The 16,821-nt window shown below is 39.6% G+C and overlaps 1 protein-coding gene across 1 annotated transcript in view; it reads left to right on the top strand.

The window, feature by feature from the left end:
* Positions 1 to 15,387, top strand: part of LOC120802868 (leucine--tRNA ligase, cytoplasmic-like) — a 22,430-nt gene extending 7,043 nt beyond the window's left edge. Inside the window, exons 15-33 of the mRNA XM_040151041.1 lie at positions 575 to 652; positions 843 to 928; positions 1,143 to 1,208; positions 1,430 to 1,512; positions 2,539 to 2,677; positions 3,263 to 3,475; positions 4,523 to 4,580; positions 4,997 to 5,060; positions 6,443 to 6,626; positions 7,393 to 7,483; positions 7,782 to 7,922; positions 8,712 to 8,851; positions 9,719 to 9,722; positions 10,208 to 10,318; positions 10,420 to 10,530; positions 11,830 to 11,934; positions 13,056 to 13,151; positions 13,462 to 13,594; positions 14,517 to 15,387. Of these exons, the coding sequence (XP_040006975.1) occupies positions 575 to 652; positions 843 to 928; positions 1,143 to 1,208; positions 1,430 to 1,512; positions 2,539 to 2,677; positions 3,263 to 3,475; positions 4,523 to 4,580; positions 4,997 to 5,060; positions 6,443 to 6,626; positions 7,393 to 7,483; positions 7,782 to 7,922; positions 8,712 to 8,851; positions 9,719 to 9,722; positions 10,208 to 10,318; positions 10,420 to 10,530; positions 11,830 to 11,934; positions 13,056 to 13,151; positions 13,462 to 13,594; positions 14,517 to 14,722 (2,109 nt within the window). The 3' untranslated portion in view covers positions 14,723 to 15,387. The remainder of the gene's footprint in view (positions 1 to 574; positions 653 to 842; positions 929 to 1,142; positions 1,209 to 1,429; positions 1,513 to 2,538; positions 2,678 to 3,262; positions 3,476 to 4,522; positions 4,581 to 4,996; positions 5,061 to 6,442; positions 6,627 to 7,392; positions 7,484 to 7,781; positions 7,923 to 8,711; positions 8,852 to 9,718; positions 9,723 to 10,207; positions 10,319 to 10,419; positions 10,531 to 11,829; positions 11,935 to 13,055; positions 13,152 to 13,461; positions 13,595 to 14,516) is intronic.
* The last annotated feature ends 1,434 nt before the right edge of the window (positions 15,388 to 16,821 follow it).

The raw sequence follows: 16,821 nt of genomic DNA on the forward strand, positions 1-16,821 counted from the left end.
TATCTCCCAGACATGACCAAGTGATTCACACCTGAAGGCTAGACTAAATTATTCAAATGCTGGCTATTCACTATGTGTTGCCCTCACACAGTTCGGTTCTGTCTACTAGTGAAAAAGTGTGCTTAAGAGCATGCTGACTTTGTACAACCCGACACACACACACACACAGAATTGGCTTAGAATTTTGTGGGGTTTTTTTTTTTTTTTTTTTGGCTAATTTCTTGCTTAGAATTTTTCCCTAAGTCCCTGTTTTTTAACTGTTACAACATTTTGACATTAGTCATGTTAATTTTACAAAGTCGGCTGCTTTCCCTGTCAGCAGACTGTGAATTTGAAAGAGACAAGAACTGAAATGTAGGCACAATCTGCAAGGGAATATGCAACAGCACACCAAGCACAGCACACTTTAAATATGTATTCTGAATATGTGTCTTCCCACTGAGCAGTTTATGATCATTTGGGACTGGGGAATAAACTGCAGAGACATTGCCAACTTCTTGGTAACAGAGCGGCCAAAAATGTGAAAGAAATGCGTCAGTATAAATGATATGTTTTCTGTGTGTTCCTGTCTTAGATAATGCTGGTTGATGGCTACAAGGGGCAGAAGGTCCAGGATGTCAAGAAGCCCATCCAGAAGATGATGGTGGAGCGGGTAAGGCGTTCTCTGTTTCTCATGCAAAAAAAGTCTACTCAAATAACGTGTTAGAACAACATTAAATCCCAACTTGCTTTCTTATGTCTGTGCAGAATATTTAGACTGAATATGCTGAGAATGATGGAGATGTCGAGTTTGATATCATATTTATTTTTAATGATGCTGGCTCTGTGTTAACCTGTCACAGGGTGAGGCCATGATCTACATGGAGCCAGAAAAACAGGTGATGTCGCGCTCAGCTGATGAGTGTGTCGTGGCTCACTGTGACCAGTGGTAAGTAACGCATCGATTTTGAAGTCCTTAAGTCTGAAGAGGGATTTTTTTTTTTTTTCTTTTCTTTTCTTTTCTTTTCTTTTCTCATGGTGTTAAATTAGTTAATGCGGGTCACAAAACTTATAATGAATGAAAACTCCAAATATGGTCAAGATGATTGAAGATAGGAGTCTGTATTTTAAAGTGTAGAATGATGGTCTGATGTGTCTTTCAGGTATTTGGACTATGGGGATGCTGAGTGGAAGAAGCAGGCCAATGAAGCCCTCAGGTCTTTGGAAACGTAAGTCAGTGACCTGACGCACTGAATTCCCTTCCCTGTCATGTTTTGCTTTTTGCAATGTTTGTTGGGGTTCCTTTGAAGGTCCAGAAAATATAGCAGGGAGTGTGTAGAAAATACATTTAATGACTTTAAAGACTGTAATAAGATTGAAAAGACAAATAACTGCACCCACTTCCTGTGTTATTGTGTGGTGTATGTGTTATTTTGACACAACACTACAGATTTTGTGAAGAGACCAGGAGAAACTTTGAGGCAACTTTGGACTGGCTACAGGAGCATGCCTGCTCTCGTACCTACGGACTTGGTGAGTGTTTTCCTTTACTGTGCCTGTGTGTGTCAGGGCTACAACAAATGTTTTTGTGTGTGACCTGTGCAAATTTAATTTTATATACAGTTTTGATGCTGCCATCATATTTGTCTCATTCAAAAGCAATCTTATTTCTTGTGTTAGAATAGAATTTACCACCCTGCCAAAGATAAAAAGGACCTAAAGGCTTCTTGAACTGGTGTATGACTGATGTGTTTGTGGTTATTTTATGGTCTATAGATGGAGACAGAGAGCTGATGATAAAGCGCTGGCATACAGTATAGGATAGTGCAGTAAAGTCCAGGCCCATTGCAATCTCCCACTGTAGAAAATCTTTCCACACATTTTCAGAATCTGAAGCACAATGTCTCCAACCAGCATACCAGCATAACAGGCTGATATGCTCTTCAGAGATTTTATTGCAAGGCGCAGGTTGGGAAGATTCCTTTCATATCTGTCTCACTTGTGGAAGCATTAACCATTGAAAGCTGGTAAAAGCTCTGTCTAATCTCTCTGGAAACCCACAAACATGATCTTGGTGCATTTGAGGCTTACTGAGTAGTATGTCTTTCATTACTTTTTTTTTTTTTTTCTCCCACTTTCTTTGTCCTAAAAGTCAACAAAAATAAAATTTGATGAATAGTGGCAAGTAAATGAGCGAAAAGAGAAGTTGCTGGTGTCTGCAAAAACAAAAGGTTGGCCATTTGTGGTTTGGTTGAGTTTAGATTAGTTTATTTGACAATAAAGATTTACATCTCGGCTTGTTTGCCAGGGATTACCCACTAAATCCCGGGATTTATTCCATTGTGTTAGTGTTTTTCTTGGCACCAGCCTGTAACCAGCTTGACAAGGCGGCAAATGCAACAAAAGATTGTGTTAGAACAGAGGAGACTAAAAGTGTTTTTCTTCGTAATTTTGTGTCTCTTTCATTTTCTCTTTCACGATTATGTGCGTGTCTTTCTTTCTCTGCATTTTCTGATTATTTGTGTTTCTGTTTGTGTGCACGTTTCCTGGTTACCATAGGAACGCGGCTGCCTTGGGATGAGCAGTGGCTGATTGAGTCACTATCGGACTCCACCATCTACATGGCCTACTACACCGTAGCCCACCTTCTCCAGGGAGGTGTGCTTAACGGACAGGGACCCTCACCCCTGGGCATCAAGTATGGACTAACATATACACACACACACACACACACGCCTACACACCAAAATGAACAATGATTAAACCCTAACTGATGCGCTCTCCATCTTTCATTGCCTTCGCTTTTCGTTCTCTGTGTGCCTTCAAACATCCACAGATGTGATTCACCTGAGGGAGAAAAGACTCAGATTGAATAACTGAATTAGTCATTTCAAACTGTAGGTGATGCCTTTCAGACTTTTTTTTTTTTTTTTTTTTTTAAAGTCAATTTGTTGCTCGGTATTCATCCATGAAATAAAACAATAAAATAAATAAATAAATAAAGCATGCACTCAGTGACACATGCTGCATTTCAGACAGTTTTTAAAAAAAAATAAAATCAGTTCATAGCTCAGCATTCGTTTAAGCATCCTCAAATCTCCTCCTCAGCACTGAGATAAAATCGCAAAGAGAAATAAGCACTCTGTCATACACTGCGTGACATAAAAAAAACAGTTACAGGCAAGCTTTTAATTACTGCTTTTCACCTCACTTCAGCCCAATACATCCCTTAGTCTAACCTTGACCATTCTTTTTCCATTCTTTTATTTTTTATCTCCCACAGGCCAGAGCAGATGACCAGAGAGGTGTGGGACTTTATCTTCTTTAAGACATCTCCTTTCCCCAAGACAGACATCCCCAAAGAGCACCTACAGAGGCTGAGGAGGGAGTTTGAATACTGGTACCCCGTGGACGTCCGTGTGTCTGGCAAAGACCTGGTTCCCAACCACCTGTCTTACTACTTGTACAACCATGTGGCTATGTGGCCCAAAGACGAGTGAGTTTCCCCACTTGACTGCCCTGTACAAAGGGTAGGAGCAAATAAACGAGGGGCTAGATTTTTATCTATGTAATACAATTCAAAACTGTCAGGTGGTTTCAGATCTAAGGAAAGGATCTTTCTGGGAGGAGGGAAGTGTAAATGAATGATTTTCCAGCACGATTGTGATTTTATTTGCTTTAGTGATGTCTTTTTCTATACAGATTTATTTGAACTTTGTCATCCACATAGATGTTTATTTCCTACATGTCTGATGGACTGTTAAAGGAGTAGTTTGACCTTTTGGCAAATACACATTCATTTTCTCACCAAGACTTACATGCAAAGATTGATACCACTTTTATGTTTGTATGGTAGATGTGACGCTACTGGGAACAGCCAGTTAGCTTCGCAGAGAGACCGGAAAGTGGAGGAAACAGCTAGTCTGGCTCTATCCAATGAAATTAAAATTCACGTACAGCACCGCAAAGCTCATAATTGAACATTGTATTTGGACTCACTCTACACTTTGACATATTTGTGTTCAGGCTTACAGTAGGTTGATTTTTGCACACTTGTTTGGTTTTAATTGCATCAGGGCTGGGCAATAATTCAGTATAAATGTTCATCCACTTGATAATTATGTGCAAATTTTGTTATTGATTTATAAAATCCTGGTGTCTAAATTAATGATTCCTAGCAAACTATAATTAAACGCTAAAAAAAATGATTTACTGAGGTTTTGTTATGCTCCTGTGAGGAGTTTTATCTAATGTAAAGCATAATAATGGAACACAGGTTATTCTATTAACCGTTTATTGATTTATATGTGATTTTGCATGTTTGATACATGGATATACATATCAACCATATCATAATGATTTTAAACATATCGCCTAGCCCTGATGTGCATTTGCACTTTTGTGGAAAGGGTATTAGAATTAAAAGGGTATTGATTTTAAAAAAAAGTAGGCAGCAATATAATGATGATGGTGATGAGGGTGAAGATGATTATGAGCTGGTGGTGAAGCTGACCCTGATGAGAACATTATCTGTTGTCTATAGTGGGAAGTGGCCACAGGCAGTGCGAGCCAATGGACATCTACTCCTGAACTCTGAAAAGGTGTGTGAAATATTAATCTGAATCTAAGTTTTGTTATTTAAAAAAAAAAACGTATATAAAAATATATATTTCTTATTAAGGTTATAATCCGAGGAGAAATGGTCTAGTCCCGTCTGGCTTGTTTGACTACAGGCAGATTTGACTAATAACATTAACATTGTTATATTTTGCAGCAAATCTATTTGTTTAAAAACGACAGCTCTCATGTGCTAGTAATTAACTAGTGTTTGATGTTGTCAACATTTTTAATTACTGTGTGCGCTGTTGATTTTCACTTGTTTTGCTTTGTTGTAGATTTAAACACACGCAGTCAGTGACACATTGGTTTTTATTCCTCTGTGCTTTGTAATGAACTTATGTGGGTGGGCGTACTTGAAAAGACTCTGTTGGCTTACATCTGTTTTTCTATTCACCAGATGTCCAAATCAACTGGAAACTTCCTCACTCTGAGCCAAGCCATTGATAAGTTCTCAGCAGATGGTACATTCAGCTTTTTCTTTACTTGTCTCCCTGCCATGATTTTTTGCTTTCAATATCTCTCACGTTTTATTAAAACATGGGATTAAAAACACACCAGGTGTGTGTTTTTAGAACTGATTACAGTGTGTTTTCATAGTCACAGGCCACTACACTTGATTGGGTGAAGATAATTAGAAAACGCCCCATCTTCTTAAGATTGCTGAGTTGTTGACATTGGGTGCTACGAGCCATTGTATATGTCAGAGCCCTTATACTGCACTGTGAGCAGTGAGTTTCTGTATAATCATTTATTATCTGTGCTTTAATTGAAGTGTAGCGAGCAAGGCAGTGTATATACAATATGATTTTCAACCAGAAGCAACTAATTAATGTCCAGCAGCATATTGGCAATATAAATGTTCTCATCAGTCAAGAAATATCATGTATTTGCATGATGATCATTTCCAGAAAGGCAGTACCTACTATTGGTATCTCCACAGGACGACGAGTTCAAACGGAGAGAAGAAAAGTATCTACTTTAAAATCAAATATTTATAGGAACATGAGAGGAAGACAAGACTTTAACTGGGCTGGTTGGTTCCAAGACCAAGAATGAGACTTGATGTACAGTGGCAGAATCGATTTCTGAAAATGTAATTAAAAACTGAAGCCTTATGTTTGAGGGGGGTCGGGGGTTTTGTTTGGCATAATTACTAATAGTAATCAATTTTGGAGAATGTTTTCCACCCCCTTATATTTATTTGGATTTCTTTTTTTCTTTTCTAGCTGTGATTATTTGATCTTTTTTCATCTGTGTGCCTGGATGGTGCACAGATTGACCCTGATATCCATCTCTGCTGCCCTCAGTATACCTGAGGATTAGTTGATCTAGCCCCTCTGGGGTATTTTTCTCTTTTTTTTGGTTATTTCTACGCTCTTTTAGTGTTGTTTTTTTCAGGTTCTGAATGAGCCGAATATTTGGTAGATGTATCTGTTGTTTCTCTAGGAGCTTTCCTACCATGGAAGAAAATAACCTGATGGCCTCACAGCAGATAGATTTATTAAGTTGACTTCCTGTCTAAGAGCTCAGAGTGATGTCTGCTGGGTATTTGAAGCTTTCTCAGACTGTGGAGTTTTCCACTAAGTCTGTGAACTTCACCTGGTTGTCAAAGTATTTTGCAGAAGAGATAAGGAAAGTTATACTCAGTGTTTGTATGTATATAATTGGATAAATTTAATTTGAGAAGATCAAAAATGCAATTGAGAGAATGGAGGCATTGGTCCATGCAAGGTTTTTGCTCTGAAACGTTTACAAATCAGCTTCAGACATGTTATATTGCACCTGTTCTGTTGTTCCCAGTACTTCTGGCTTTTTTAACGCACCTCTTCGTTTCCTCTCTCAGGGATGCGTCTGGCTCTGGCCGATGCTGGCGATACAGTGGAAGACGCCAACTTTGTAGAAACCATGGCTGATGCTGGCATCCTGCGCCTCTACACCTGGGTGGAGTGGGTGAAGGAGATGATTGCCAACCAGAACAACCTGAGAACAGGACCTGCTGACACATTCAACGATCGGGTCTTTGCCAGGTAGATGCAGAAATTCATTAAAGTCAAATTTTCACATTAAACAAGGCCACATACAGGGGTTTTTAGGTCATGGAGAAGGGGAATACAGAGCTGAAATTCATTCTTGATAACTCAACATCCTTGAACAACAGGGTCTTTTTCAATGGAAAGAATAACGTTGAGAAGCTTGGATTAATAGTTAAAGTGATAAACAGAAATTTGGGCAATGAAATAATTATATTTTATAAATAAATATATTTTATGACTGAGCAATAGTTTATTTAATAAGGATAAAAGACCCATTGTAAGACCAAGACCCAAATGTGTCATCTTCTAATTGCTTTTATTGTATGAATAATAGTGAAAAAGAAAAAAACCCTAAAAGATTTATTTTTAATGATATGAGATGGAGAAATGGAATTTTACTTTCATAAATGACTTGACTGATTAAAAGCTTACTCCATTATTCAAATTGTTGTTGATCAATTTTCAATCAACTTGTCTATACTGAGCAGAAACAAAATAGTGAAACCAAGTTTCGCACTGGTCAGATGCATCGGTTTACATACAAGGTTGTAAAGTGAGTCTGTTTCACTTTATGTCGCATTGCAGAGTGAGTTTGTGAGCTTAGGTGATGGCAAGAAATGAAACCAGGAAGCTAGAAGGAAGCCAGTCCTCCAGAGTTTGGATTCCCTTGGAAGATCGTGACCTTTTTGACCTTTTGAAACGCGAATGGCAAACTGACTTTGCAGACTGATTGATTGAAAGGGTTTTGTGTCCTGTCTAGTGAGATTAATGCAGGCATCCTGAAGACAGAGCAGCACTATGAGAGGATGATGTACAAGGAGGCTCTAAAAAGTGGCTTCTTTGAGTTCCAGGTAAATAAAATGTCCTTTATAGTAAAATGCTCTCCAATGCTCTCTTGATCATCCTTATATCTTGAAAAGATTGCCTTTCATCAGCATGCTTTTCATCCTCCTGTTATGAATTGAAATTACAGATACTCCACTGACAGATTAAACTGTAGTTGGAGCATGATGTGACTGAGGGTTCAAATTTCATCCTGAGCATGTTTTGAATTCACTCGATTGATAATAGTGAGTGGGATAGTATAGAAATCGCATAATAACCAGCGATGATGATGACCTTTAAACTGTTTTTTATATGTGTATGCAGGCAGCCAAAGATAAGTACCGTGAGCTCGCAATCGAGGGCATGCACAGAGACCTTGTCTTCCAGTTCATAGAAAGACAAACTCTGCTGCTGGCCCCCATCTGCCCACACCTTTGTGAATACACCTGGGGTCTGCTGGGCAAGGTAAGAAACATATGAATTTGGCATCACACAGTTTATTTCCCTGTTTCTGACTGTGGGTTCAAATCTGACTTTCATCCTCTCCTTTGTCTTTCAAGTCTATCTCCCTTTTATACTTTCAGTTAAAACAGAAATACAGTCAAAAGAGACTTTTAAATTTCCTGTGTTTATTTACATTTCATGATTACACCTGGGATCAACGAGGTAAGAAACACACAGGCTCCTTGTAGGCCTGCAGTGGTACCGATCCCACTGCTATTCACCTGTGTGAAACGGCTGCGAACACACACACATTCCCTCTGTTGGTATACATGTCCACCAGGAGCCTGCTTTCACATTATGGGGTTCTTTCTTTCATCACTATGAAAGGAATGCACACACATTGCGCACTCCCCACAGGACAGAAAGCCAAGAATATTTTTAACACTATGAATTTATGAATATGAAAGAGTGCTGCTGCAAGGTAGATGGGTTTTTCAGTTGTCGCTTAGCAACAACAAAAGCCCCACAACCAGTGTTTTCTCCAATCATGTGTTCGGCACCGCTAGCTAAAGAGCCAAGAGGCACTGGACACAGAGACACGCACACCAACAAGTGTGCGATTTCAACACTTGAAGTGTGTTCCCACTTTTTGTTATGAAGGTGCTGTGACCTCTGGCTGTGTAGTTTTAATAGGATTCAAAACCTCCAGTTGGCCTCTAACATTTGAAGTTTTTTCATTCCTGACACAGAACACTTATTTAAACCAAAATGGACTAACAACAGTCTTCCTTTCCTTTGTCTCCCTAATAGACTGGTTCTCTGATGAAGGCGTCATGGCCTGTGGCGGGTCCAGTTGACGAGATTCTGATCCGTTCCTCACAGTACCTGATGGAGACAGCACACGACCTCAGACTGCGACTCAAAGCTTATATGCTTCCCCCAAAAACAAGGTAAAATATGCGTCCGTGTCGTTTCACACGCTTCACTGCCACTCTTCTTTACTGCTGTAATGGCTTTTTTAAGTAAGTATGAAAATGAATATTGATTTCAGAATTGATTGTGTTCTTCTTAATAGTTTTTATGAAATCCAACACAAGTCTGGAAGTGTTCATTAAGAGTAGTAGCAGCAATGTATATTGGACTCTTTTCTCAGGTATTGTTTCACAGTTTCATGGCTGTTTGATGGGGAGCACGATGAGGCAGAAAATAATTTTCAAAAGAGCACAGCAAGAAGGTTGAAATTATCAGGAAGCACCGGTCAAAAGTAGAGTTGGGGTTCAACGGCATTTTGTCATATTTGAATCCAGTATACAATCTGCTTATCGAATCTGAATTCTTTCAAATCAATTGTTGACTCTATTTAGGTTTATAAATAACGAGACTAACTAAAAGTCAAGCTCTGTTGAATAACATATTTGCTGTTTAGATCAATGATTACCTGAATATTTTGTACTTTTATTTTTTGCTAATAAAAAAGAGAGAGGGCGAATTTGTATGACTCCGAGCTCAACAAATCTACAGTGTTTGTTTGACCAGCCTGGAACTGGATTAAAAAAAGAATAGGTATTTCAAATAGAAAAGACTTACCTCTTTACTGAGTGACACGACTTTCCTCTTGAAGGTCTGTTTGAATTCCACTCTCTGTGTATTTAGTCTTTTTCCATTCCCTGGCCACTTTCCTTCACCCAGATTAAGCATGCTCACAAAATGTGTAAGCATAATGGATTGTGAATATTGTTACCTTCTGTCTCTGCCATGGCATCCTCTATGCTTTTAGAAACAATTTAAGACTTAAGTCTTTGTTGTGTTCACGGCAGGAAAGCAAGTGCATTGTACCATGAATAACATTGGAGCCAGTAGCACTGATACAGTAAAGGCTGCATAACTGGCCATTGTAAGGGCAAAAAGGTTTTTTCTGTACATAATATGCCAGTTAACCATCTTTCTATAATTTTCATGATGTTTAATTTATAGCGGTCATATACTGTCATATCAAGAATCATTTATGGAAACACATACAGGCACACATAAAGTAAAGGGCTAGAGTAGACTTGACAGCTGTCACGTAAAATAACTTCACAGATGCCCGTCTTCACTGTAGAAGATCACATACACATGAAAGAACAGTTAGCCTCTTGAATAATCCACACACACAGTTTGCTTCCCATTGAGGCCGCCCACGCCCAAATTATATGCTGTCACTGTACTGAATAAAAGCCAAACCATCGAGGTCTCGTATACCTGACTACCTGGATAAATGGGATGAATCTTGAATGCTCCGTTTTATGCTGTTTTTCCTCCAACAGAAAGGTGACTCGAAGCCCCCAGCCAAGCCCTCCCACTGCACCATCTACGTAGCCAAGAACTACCCTGCATGGCAGCACAGTGCCTTATCACTGCTCGGCAAGCACTACAAGGTGAGAAACAAACACATAACCTAACACTCTTACACAGCATGTGTGAGTCACGATGTCTTCTCTATCAGTTACCCACTACATCTCTCTTGGTGTCTGTCCAGAACAACAATGGGACCCTTCCAGACAACAAAGTGATAGCGAGCGAGTTGGGAGCAGTGCCTGAACTAAAGAAATACATGAAGAGAGTCATGCCTTTTGTAGCCATGATCAAGGTACGTTTGGAGGAGGTGACGGGTGAGAGTATAGTAGAGTTTGTGTATCTTTGTAAAGGCATGTCCCGTCCCCTCTCCACCTACCCTGCCCGCTGTGGGCATCATAAAAATTAGTCATTTTTAGGTGATTTTGTTTTATTATAAATATTGAATTGAATGTCAGTAGTCTACACAAATTAGCCATCATAGTTTTTTGTGTTCAAGTTGAGTCAAGTTGAGTTTGTTTACCACCTAAGAAGCTGTTTACTCATTATGTCCGTAAGGGAGCTTATCTTTTGTTTGCGCACAGCTTTGCCTCCGATTGGTCTACTGTCTGCCGTGATAATTCTGTCTTATTTCCAAAGGCTGTCTTTTTTTTTTTTTGTTTGTTTGTTTTTTTGTTCCTCTTTGTGTCAAACACTGGCAGAACTGTGGCCAATATGATAAAACAGTTTGAACAACAGTATTACATATTGCATTGAAATTCCAAAGATATTGCAGGAATACTTGGTCTGCAGAGTTTATTGATTGACAGGCTGTTTCAGTCTGTTCCTATGTTTGTTTGCAATGTTCATAAAAAATTGAAAATGGGTTTATTTTTTAAATTTTTGGTTTGTTAGTTTGTTTGAGTTAGGTTAGTTTGTTTGATCTAATAGCATGGTTAAAGTTTGGTTAAATGGTGGTTAAAAGCGGGGGGAAAAAAGACCTTAGATTAAAGTCTCACTGCAGTTATCATGTGTCTTATATCGAGTTATTTATACACTTAGGTCAAGTTGCTAATAAACGATCAGAGGGAAGATGCTTATAAAATTTTAGATGTCTCATCTCTCAGGTGCTCGGGGCTTTGTTCAGGTGTTGCTGTTTTCACTGCAGTGATCAAACAGAATGAAGCTAATAAATAGTCATGATAAGCTTTGTGCTTGTCCATGGTTTGTCTCTCAAGCTGGTCTTTCAGCTTTCAAGTTGTTTTCTCTCCCAGCTTTTCTTGTTTGGTAGTTTGTTTTGGCATCTTTTGTTCACAAAGCTTTTTCTTTTTTTTTTCCCCCTAAATAATCTCATGGTGGCAACATCAGCATAACAATGAGTATTCTGCATAATGCTGAATCATAAACTAAAACCTGATGTCTGTAGTAGGCAGATGAAAAATCGGGTTCTCCGTTATTCTACTAATTGCTGGCGTGTTAGAAAACTTAGCAAATTGAAACTGAATAGACTGAGTCATTGCGCAGGAGAGTTTAGATTCATTATTTATTAATGTCCATCATTCAAGTCTGTATCTCTGTGATTCTGACTGTTTGGGTTCTGCTTTGTGTTCTGTAGGAGAACCTGGAGAAGAACGGTCCCATGGTTTTGGATCTGGAGCTGGAGTTTGATGAGCGGGCAGTTCTGACGGAGAACCTGGTCTACTTAACCAATTCTCTGGAGGTGTGTCCAGTCCTCAAATTAGACATGACGTTTAAGCCAGACCCCATTGGAAAAAAACACCCCTGAGGCGTCTACATTTTTGTGAGCTCAGAGCTGAACAAAGTTGGAGATGTAATACTAAATTAGTTAGACAACAACCACACACAGGAAAGCCCAACATCTCAGCTCCTCCCATACATGCAATTAAATGTTTACTAAAAAAAGTTAAGTTTACTTGATTAGGTTCTTTTAGTTACAGCATTTTTGGTTCTTCAAAAAAAAACCTCAGCTTTAGAGCCGAGTTTCACTACTCCTGCAAAAGCCAGTTGAGACAATCCTGTGCTCAGCTGTCAGTCAGGAAAGCCCTTAATACTTTAGTCTGCACAGAAGCTTAGCCTAGTCAGAAACTAAAACCCTAAGATACTTTTGTGAAACCAGCACAGATTTAACTACAGAAAGAAAAATTGAACATAATGCATGTCAAAGCTATACCCTGAATCCAATTCCAATGTGTCTGATCGATCATAGCTAAAGATGAATTGCCACACAAAAGACATAATGACACAGAAATATGCTGTATCGTGTAGGACTGAAAAAGGGGGATGTGTTACCTGCCTCACAAACCAACTCTAAGAATGGAGTTCAAACAAAGCGATACTCCACCAAATCTGTTTTTAGAGAAACAAACACTATAGGCTTGAAAGGTTGCTGTTAATGTAAATGGTCTGCAGAGATGTGGTTTATGACGTTTGAGAATTCTCTGTGGACACTTTGATACGCTTTCCTTGCTTTAGAAACTGGTCTGTGTTGAATTCAAACCAACCCTAGCCAGCACGCTCTGTGAAGGACTGTTAAGTGTATTTTAAACAGAACGTGACAAAACAGTTTTCTTGTTCTTAAAGAGTTTGCAGCCCTGTTATTCTCTGCACTCTCGCACCGAAATACCGTCACTGACTGGGAATTAGTATAGAGCCAGGTGTTAAGTCTCTGATCCCTGCAGGAGCCTGGTCACCCACACCAGCGTTTGCCAATGTACATACTAAACACAACTGTATACACACTATCTGGTAGACCGGACTGATCAGCTGATTATCGTTTTTCTTTTTTCCCCCCACCTCCATCACATCGTTTCTCCTCTACAGTTGGAGCAGATAGAAGTCTTGTTTGCATCTGAGGGTGATGACAAAGTGAAGGAGGACTGTTGCCCGGGGAAACCATTTAGTGTTTTCAGATCAGAGGTAAATGCTTTTAGCTGTGTGTTGGCTGCTTTAAAAAACGGCTTTGTGTGTGTGAATGAGGACCGGTGTAAGCTTCTTTTTCAGTCACCCTTTCAAGATCTATTTTTGCTCTGTGTTTGCATATTTGCTTTATGCGTGTGCATGATTGTCTCTGTAGGTGCTTGTTTTCCTGTGTGCATGCATTCAGCAGCAAGGTTTGTGTCCCCTGATGACCAAAATGATTGAATGATGATGAAAATGGTTGTTGCACACTCAAATCAACAATTAAATTGTGTGTTTCTGCATTTGTGTTCTTTCTTTGTCTACCCAGCCTGGAGTTTGTGTGTCTCTGGTCAACCCTCAGCCGTGCAACGGCATGTTTTCAACAAAGGTTGACATTCGGCAGGGGGACAGCAGTGACAGCATCATCCGTAGACTAGCCAAGGTCAACAGACTCATCAAAGGTTAGTAAGATAAATGGATGTACAGCAGAAATTCATTAACTATGGTTAGGAACCAAAAATGTGATCGTTAATATGCAAAAATGAAGGTTATAATCAAAGAGGATGAAAATGTTAACTTTTTTTAGATGAAAATGTTTTGGAACAGTTGGATCAAAGTTCACAAGGGTGAGCACAGATTATTGGTGGAAAAAAATACGTCACATGTCCTGGTGGCTCAGCTGACTTAAGACGCATATTACGTAACCGTCCATGTCATCCCTCCTGTTCTTTTCCATTCTTTCCCATCTGCCGTCATTGTGCACAGGGTCATGGGAAGGGAGGGGCTCCGGTGTGACTATGACCAGAAAAACACCCACTGCTAGCCTTTTGTGCTTTTCTGCGCATACATGCAGTGAAAGTGAAATTCTTCCTCTTTTTACAGATTAGTCAGCTCACAAAAAAAACGGTTGACGACATATTAGATCCGGGCAAAAGCTGTGTAGTTTGCACCCATTCTATACTGGTAAAAGCTGAGAAGGCAATTATCTCTACCAGTGTGCTGGTGGAACAACCAGCACCACCGTCATTCAACATATTTGCGTAAGCAACTTCAGGAAACATTTCACTCGGATTATAACACCACCAGGCATTCTGCCTTTTCGGCTCCTCCCCATTGTCTTTCATATTCTGTTTGAGTTTTGTATTTTTTAACATGCTGGCAGAATTGAAATAGGCAGAATAATGTTGAAGTGCATTAGCTTATGTAAGAGCAGTAAGAGTCTCCTTCATCACTTTACCTCCTTACCTTCATCCTTTCCTTCTCTCCTCCATTTTCCCTGCCATTGTTTGTTCTCGCCTCATCTGTCCATCGTGTCCCACCTCTACCACTGCCCCCCCCCCACCCCCCCGATCCCTCTCACTCTGCCTCCTTCCCCTTCACTAGACCTGTCCAGAGTGAAGTTGATGAGGTATGAGGACCCCGTGCTGGGGCCTCGCCGGGTGCCCGTCCTGGGACAGGAGGAACAGAGCAAACTGCCCATCTCCAACAAATCTGTGTTCAACATCAATCTGGAGGAGAAGAGGGTTACTCTGGCTGACAACAGCCTCACTGTGGACATCGGGAACACATTGATTTATCTGGTTCATTAGCATAAAATTCATTCTCTCACACACACACACACACACACACACACACACACACACACACACACACACACACAGGCACATGGGGGCACATTCAGCAGTGAATCATTTGTGAAAGGTTCAAGTGCATCATGACATATATAATAAAATGGGTCATTTTGACTCAAAGCCATAGAACACTGACTCTAAAGTGTATAAAGGATTTATCATTTACGTTTCTTTACTTACACCACTAGCTACAGAACATGGTGTTAGACTTGAAAGATCTTCTTCTCACTGTCACTGACTTCTCACTCGTCTTTACCTTGTCACTGCTGAATGCGACCTCAGGGAATATCTGAATATAATGGGACCTGAAAAGTTTGCTTCTATCTTCCATTTTTAAAACAACTCAGGTAGTTGTAGTACATTCAGATCTGGGTTTGGTCTGCACAAAAGAGAGATGGTTCAGGGTTTTTACAACTCTACCCCAATGATAAAAATTCAGAGACTATTGGGTCTTTAATATTTAAATTAGGTTCTTCAATGATGTGAAAAAAACCCTGAGATTTTGTGAGTATGTTAGTGTAACACCACGTCTTTTCATTGTTCCTGTTTGAAATGACGCAGAATAACAAAGTACCTATTTGTATTATGAAGCTTTTGCATTTTTTTTTTTTTTCCTGAAGGCAATGAACAAACAACTACCATATCCTATTTTGTCGCTGACCAACCAGTTATTTTATGTTATTACATTGTGAGACTGCTCCTGCATCCTCCGGAATGCCTTTGTTCTCTTGTATATGGTAATTTACCTGCAGTTTTGTTTTATACATCGAAGGTGAGGCATATCATTCCCTCATGTCTTGTCAGCCTGTCAGACAGCTTTCCTGTTTTCTAGCCATGGATGGCACATGTCTGACTTGTGCTTTTCCAGAGAAATAATAAAACCCATGAAATAATCAGCCTCTTAGTGTTTTTTCTCTCTCTCTTCTCTGTGCTGCTTCATTTCTTCTAAAAGACAGAAAAAGGACAAGTGTTCCCCACAAAGATGAGATGTGTGTCATTGGTTTTGGGGAAGCCGTTGGATCTTTGCCCCTATAGTGTAGATGGTGTGGACTCCATGTGAGCACTGTTGTGATGAGGTTAATCTGTAGCTACAAACTGCAGCTGTAAGAGGGGAAAAAAAACGAAGGCACTTCGTCTTCAGGTGAAATAATATTAATCTATTCCTCAAACATAAGGGCAAACAAACAGACCAACACGTATCGACTCCAGGTCTTCATCAGGGTCTGAGGAAGACCTCGAGGTCTTCATCAGGTCAGTATCCAGCAAAACTCCTTGGTTTTGTTTTTTTTGGTTTTTTTTTCTACTTCTACCTACTTCACTAATGAGCACCTGTCGGATCAGCCGGAGCCATGCAACATTTCCTTACTCCTTTGTGAATTGTAGCTGTAAGGGGTTAGAGTTAGTAACAATTCAGCACCTACAGGCAATATTTGTTGATGACTTGGAGTGGATGTATGAAAATAAGATGGAACAGGCAATGCACTTTAGATAACTGAATGAATGCAATATTAGAAAAAAACGGAAATAGTTACCATTCAGGTTTAGATACTGACACATTGTGTCTGAGTTAAAGGCATATGAAAGCCCGCTCGGAGTTTGCCAAACGGCATCGAAAGAACTGAGGGCATGACAAAAACTAGATTTACCGCCTCGCAGTTGTATACCCCGCCAACCAGTCAAGTTGCGCCTTACATCCGTGTCTGTCCAGACACACATAATGTATGTAGTGAAGACTTTGAGGGAATTTAATGAAATATAGTGTATTTTTTCATAATTAGTGCATGAATTCTTAAGTTATGGCCAAAAACGTGTTTTGTTAGGTCACAATGACCTTGACCTTTGACCAACAAATTCTAATCAGCTCATCCTTGAGTCCAAGTGTACGTTTGTGCCAAATTTGAAGAAATTCCTGATATGCTGATATCTTGTTCACGAGAATCAGTCGGATGTATGGACTAAATCAAAGGTTCTGAATACCTTTCGATTAAGTGATTTTTAATATTTTGCAAAAAGTTCTACAAACATGTTTTCACCTTGTCACTATGGGTTATTGAGTG

This window comes from Xiphias gladius, chromosome 17 (assembly GCF_016859285.1).
Source record: "Xiphias gladius isolate SHS-SW01 ecotype Sanya breed wild chromosome 17, ASM1685928v1, whole genome shotgun sequence".
NCBI lineage: Eukaryota > Metazoa > Chordata > Actinopteri > Istiophoriformes > Xiphiidae > Xiphias > Xiphias gladius.